At 42.5% G+C, this 6199-nt stretch overlaps 1 protein-coding gene across 2 annotated transcripts; it reads left to right on the top strand.

Annotated features, from left to right (window-relative positions):
* The first annotated feature begins 3227 nt into the window (after nt 1-3227).
* Nucleotides 3228-5980, top strand: MSANTD3 (Myb/SANT-like DNA-binding domain containing 3). 2 transcript variants are annotated; one of them, XM_010023539.1, is made up of 3 exons: nt 3228-3531; nt 3613-3658; nt 5557-5966. In XM_010023539.1, exons 1-3 carry the CDS (start codon nt 3259-3261, stop codon nt 5964-5966), a joined length of 729 nt encoding a protein of 242 aa, XP_010021841.1. In that variant the 5' UTR covers nt 3228-3258. The 2 variants fall into 2 exon arrangements, with proteins under 2 accessions (XP_010021841.1, XP_010021839.1); XM_010023537.1 differs by having other exon boundaries at nt 3228-3658; nt 5557-5980.
* Nucleotides 5981-6199: the final 219 nt, after the last annotated feature.

The raw sequence follows: 6199 nt of genomic DNA on the forward strand, positions 1-6199 counted from the left end.
GGGTGTCCTCATGGAGGTGTCCTTCTGGAGTCGTCCCCTTGAAGGTACCCCATGAAGTGTGTCTCATGGAGTTGCCCTCCTGGTGATGTCTCATGGAGGTCCCTCAGGGTCCGTAGTAGCCATTGATGGAGAGTGTCCTCACGAAGGAGTCCTTCTGGAGTCATCCTCATGGAAATGGCTCCTCTTCATGATTCCCTTTTCCCCCTTTCATAATGAGTTGGGGGGAGTACCTCTGTTCTTCATGACATGTGTTCCTGATGGACCAGTTTCCCTGGTTTTCCAGCCAGCTCTTCAACTGCACCTGTCTGCAGCAATTCTTGGGATAGCGGGCAGCCATTCCTCACACCAATACTCCAGGTGATGGAAGGTACAGTCTTATCTCAGCTCTTTCCCACTCATTCCTTAGGCAACGAGTGGTGGAGTCCCATTTTAGCTCCTCACACCCTTCTCCCAGGCAATGGACATTGGAGTCTTATCTCAACTCCTCTCACCCATCTCTGAGGCAATGGATTGGTGGAATTCCATCTCAGCTTCTCATACCAATCTTTGAGACGATGGACAGTGGAGTCTGACTTCAGATGAGTCTCTCACAATACCACTGTAAAAATAATAGCAATAAATGACAGCGTGGTATGAAAGTGGTACTTAAGGGTTTGGTGTGGCTCGATCCATGAAAGACGAGCTTTTCTCCTAGTACACAGGTTGTAAATATATATGAAGTCATGTTTGGAAATGCTTTAAATATTTACTGGTATCAGTTAATCTCTGCCAGTCTGCGTAACTAAATATTTAGCACCTCAAATCCAGAATTGCCGGTATGATTGTTTACCTTTTTGAACTTAGTCTCCAAAGTTCTTGAAAATGCATTTTTCTTCTAATTAAAGGGATTTTTCTGCATACAAACATAAAGGGTTTTGGTCTTAGATTCTCACTCCTTTTCAAAGCTGGAAATAAGATTTACATGCATCAGCAGAAGGCAGAATCAGCAATTTCTGATCGCATGGAGTCTCTTATCCCCTTTTTTCAGGGTCATAAGCTGTTGAACCTTATGACTTGCTGGTGGGACTGCTTTTCATTCTGTTCCTCAGTGAAACTGAGGTTAAGACAGGTTCAACCGTCAGTATTTAGTGCAAAAATACCCATTTCAGCATCTGTCCAAAGCAGCTCAATGGTTTTGAATGGCACAATAAGTACATTTACCATACAATGGTAAAATAGATTAGTAAATAGAGTCTGTTTCATTATAGATCTCTCCTATTTTACATGTTTTGAGAGCTGTTTCATCGAGCAAATTTGCTGGGTTTCAGCATCTCGTGTAAGGATGTCCATTTTCTGACTTTTTGCTTATTTTTAAAAATTATTTTTTTATTTAAGGAACTTCTGAAGCAGATGTTCTCTTCTATTAGACATAGACATTATAATGATCAGTATGTGAGACTTTCAAGTTTTTTACATACATGTAGTTTGTTCTGTGTGATTAAAGGTATTTAAGAATTCCTGTCACCAATATGTGGGGTGACTAAGTTTTCACTGAGGATAATAAATAAGTTGATATAGTGTGATGGAATCATAGAATAGTTTGGGTTGGAAAGGACCTTAAGATCATCTAGTTCCAACCCCCTGCCATGGGCAGGGACAGCACACACTAAACCATGTTGCCCAAGGCTCTGTCCAGCCTGGCCTGGAACACTGGCAGGGATGGAGCATTCACAATACCCTTGGGCAACCCATTCCAGTGCCTCACCATCCTCACTGTAAAGAACTTCTTCCTTATATCTAACCTAAACTTCCCCTCTTTAAGTTGAACCTGTTATCCCTTGTCTTATCACTACAGTCCCTAACAAAGAGTCTCTCCCCAACATCCTTATAGGCCCTCTTCAGATACTGGAAGGCTGCTCTGAGGTCTCCACGCAGCCTTCTCTTCTCCAGGCTGAACAGCCCCAACTTTCTCAGCCTGTCTTCATACGGGAGGTGCTCCAGCCCCCTAATCATCCTCGTGGCCCTCCTCTGGACTTGCTCCAACAGTTCCATGTCCTTCTTATGTTGAGGACACCAGAACTGTACACAATACTGCAAGTGAGGTCTCACGAGAGCAGAGTAGAGGGGCAGGATCACCTCCTTTGACCTGCTGGTCACGCTTCTTTTGATGCAGCCCAAATTGTGAAAGTAATTGGGGATACACAGTTATAGTAGGAGGGGATGGGGAAAGAATTGTGGAAAGGTAAAAGAAAAACTACATTTTACAGCACAGTCATGTGTTAATAATTCAAGGAAACACTGCTTTACTCTTTTTTTTTGGCTAAGAATTCCCTGATATCAGCTACCCTTTTCTTACTGACTGCGTAAGTCTGAGACTTGAGAAGACATGCAGTTGTTAACATGGTGTAAGTGATATGGAAGTGGCTGTATTGAGTGAGGCCAGAACTCTTTTTAGCCTGGTGGTTCACTCCTGAGAGGGACCAGCGTTGCAAGCATAAGGAAGAGTGCCACACACTGAGTCAGCAGCGAAGGGTGAAGGACCTCTACCTTCAGAGGGGTTAGTTTCCATAATTAATTCATGTCTTCTTGCAACCCTTGCAACTGGTCAAGGTCCTGCTGCTAACTGCATGTCAGTCAAGGAGGGCTGAGCATGGGGGAGAACCAAATCAACAGAAGTCTTTTAAAAGAGAACTTCCTGCTATCATTTCTCATACAACTTTCAAGTACTGTAGAGAGAGAGGAGAAGTTATATGCAGTCAGCAAGGGCAGAAGAGGGTCCTTGCTGTACTAAAGGAAACACACACGTGCTGAAGGTGGCTTCAGACTTAAACCTGAAGCTATAAAGTGCTGGATTTCAGAACTTGTTCCATAGTTCAGGGCTTTGAGAACTCTGGGTGTAACAAAGTGCAATGAACAGGAACAAAAGTTATTAAAACCAAGTTACCAAGTAAATTGAATAGTGAGTATTTAGGATCAAGATAAATTGTAACAAAGACAAGAAGCTTCTCATTATGGTGTACTCTGAAACTGTGTAGTTTCTAAAATGGTAATAGAAAATAGCTTATAATTACACTGTGTCTTACCTAAATGTTTTATTATGTTCTCTAGAACTACACACAAACTATTCTAGAAAATGAAATGTGTTAGAATCAGAAGCTATGTTTAGGTGTTACTTGCTGAAACACAGTTTCCTGATACTGTAATCAGTCTAATTTGTTTGTTTTTTGCTTTCAACATTGTTTTCATAGGATTTTTGGCTTCTTGGAGAAACAGTAGAAAATGCAAAACGAAATAATAAAGCCTGCTAAATACTTCTCGGAAGTGGAGAAGAGTGTACTGCTTGCATTAGTTGAAAAGTACAAATACGTGCTTGAATGTAAAAAAAGTGATGCAAGAACTATTGCTCTGAAGCAACGTACGTGGCAAGCACTAGCTCATGAGTATAATTCACAGCCCAGTGTATCACTGCGAGACTTCAAACAGTTAAAGAAATGCTGGGAAAATATCAAGGCACGGACAAAAAAGATAATGGCACATGAAAGGCGGGAGAAGGTAAAAAGAAGTATTAGTCCACTTATAAGTACTCACATCATAGGGACCAGCATAATGCCTGAGCAAATGTACTTTTTGCAGAGCCCACCAGAAGATTCTGAATATCAGCCTGATGCTTCTAGTCAAGGTATAAATGTTACTGTAATGTTGCAAGTAGTATTGTTTTCTATGTGATTTTGCCATGGATTTGCTTTCAGCAGTCTAAATCTCTCCACTTAGCTGTGACTGCTGGTTATAAAAGAGTAATTTCGGAGCTATGATGTTACAAGACTCTCTATTTCCCTAGCCCCCCAGGAGTTAAACTGAGGTTTTACTCAATTCTTTTTCATCACATCAGTTTTTGACATATAGAATCAACTTGGTCGGAAAAGACCTTTAAGATCATCAAGTCCAGCCATTCCCCCAGCACTACCAAGTCCACCACTAAACCATGTAAGTAAGGGCCTCATCTACATGGTTTTTGAACACTTCCAGGGATGGTGATTCTGCCACTTCTCTGGGCAGCCTGTTCCAATGCCTGATCACCCTTTCAGTGAAAAAGTTTTTCCTAAGATCCAATCTAAACCTCCCCTGGCACAGCTTGAGGCTGTTACCTGTTGTCCTATAACTTTTTTATCTGGGAGAATAGACTGATCCCTACCTAACTACTGTCTCCTGTCAGGTAGTTGTAGAGGGCGATAAGGTCCCACTTGAGCCTTCTCTTCTCCAGACTAAACAACCCCAGTTCCCTCAGGGGTTCCTTATCAGACTTACACTGCACCTACCTTTGACGGGAAGCAACAAAAGGCCAACCGATTCCGGCATTTCCTTGTACTCGGGGAAGTGAGAAGCCCGCCTGCTCCAGGCAGGCATCGTGGCGGGGGCTTGCTGCGCCCCGCAGACACATAGGACTGCGGTACTCAGAGCGCAGACAGGGTGAGCTGCACCAAGGCGGGGACGCCGCCGACCGTCTGCCGGGTACCGTGGGTGAGGTGGTGCCGAGCCGGTCTGCGTGTAGACCAGGCATCCCGGCAGCGCGGCAGCTCTGATCCTGCCCAGCCTCACCAGCCGCCCTGCACAGCATCACCTGCATCACGGGCAGGTGAATGATACACATTGTCTGCTGCAAGAGCTCCCTGTAGGTCTTCCCTCCTTTGTTTTCCAGGACTTTTAGAATATGTGGAGCCCTACTTCACACTGCAGTCCACATTGGAGAATGGCCTTTCTAAAGAAAGTTCAGCACTATATTATTCTTTGTTTGGCAAGCACACACAGAAGGAATGGCTACAGTGGTTTCTCACAAACTTTATTATGTCAGGATCACACGTAGAAGACGGTCCTTGCTCAAAGGACAACAGTAACTACATTGTTAGATAACGTTCTTACAACATCCCTTTCATAATTTTATTTACCATAAGTAGCCATCAGGATTTGTAAAGGAATGTATTTTGAGACCTTTATTGGCAGTGGTAACTATTTTACTTCATGAGTAGTTTCTTTTATTTCAGAAGAATTGGTAGAACTGTCACGAAGTTAGAAAAGTGTATTTTTTTTCCCAAAATATTCACCACTGTGTTTACAACATGTACAGTAGTGATAAGGAAGGAATAAGCAGTATTCTTGCTCATATTCCTTCAGCCTCTTGCTATTCATGTTGATACAGTTCTTTATCTGACACTCAGATCTTTCGTAAAAATATTGCAAGTCACTTACAGATTTGGCTTAAACAGCTGCCTTAATGTTCAGCTCCAGGCTTAGCCACCTAAATTTAGGTGTCCACTTATAAATGTCTATGTTCACTTTGATATTCTGAGCTCCTGTTGCAGGAGCCATGGATGGAGGTCTATCAACAGAGTCCAGAGTGGTTCAGTTCAGACCATTATGCCCTCAGTATTCTGTAACAGAACTGCATTATGTAGTGGATCCTGTACTATGGCACAGAAGTGCAAAGTTTAGATGCATACACCAATAACTATGTTATCACGAGTTTGTGTTTCTTGAGGGAGGAGGGAATACTAAAATACTTTTTCCTCTTCTGTTTTGCAGAGTCATTTGTTGTCTCAAATAGAGAACTCTGTGATGAAGACAAAGAGCTGGTACATTTCCCAGTATGCGAAGGTACCTCCCAACCTGAGCCTTCGTGTTCTGATGTCAGAATAGCAGCAGATAAGAACTACAGAAGTAAAGCATCTCAGGAAAGTGCTCTGAAAAAGATGCATGAGGAAGAACATCATCAGCAAATGTCAATTTTGCAACTACAGTTAATCCAAATGAATGAAGTTCATGTGGCAAAAATACAGCAAATAGAAAGAGAGTGTGAGATGGCTGAAGAAGAACACAGGATAAAAATGGAAGTGCTAAATAAAAAGAAAATGTATTGGGAGAGGAAACTGCAGACCATCACAAAAGAATGGCCTGTATCATCTTTTAACAGACCCTTTCCTAATTCACCTTAGAACATAAAGAGGCAGAGAGTCAGTCTGATTGAGCACATTAATGAGTAATGCGCACTGGAAAGAGGGGTTTTTAGTGTGAATGTACAGTGAGTGACAGGATAGGTGCCTGGCTGATGGTGAGCACACTTTGACTCTTAATGTTTAGAGAAACAGTGGTAGAGTCCACCAAGGGGAAAACTAAATTGTTCATTTGTAGGTAGTTCTGATTCGTTTAACTCTCAGACATGCACAGT

Source organism: Nestor notabilis, unplaced genomic scaffold (assembly GCF_000696875.1).
Source record: "Nestor notabilis isolate BGI_N333 unplaced genomic scaffold, ASM69687v1 scaffold9581, whole genome shotgun sequence".
In the NCBI taxonomy this organism is placed as follows: domain Eukaryota; kingdom Metazoa; phylum Chordata; class Aves; order Psittaciformes; family Psittacidae; genus Nestor; species Nestor notabilis.

Coding starts and splice junctions, on each gene's coding strand:
- MSANTD3 (XM_010023537.1), top strand. CDS start 3,259: ATGCAAAACGAAATAATAAAGCCTGCTAAATACTTCTCGGAAGTGGAG. Junction 3,659..5,556: donor GCCTGATGCTTCTAGTCAAG/GTATAAATGTTA, acceptor TCTGTTTTGCAG/AGTCATTTGTTGTCTCAAAT.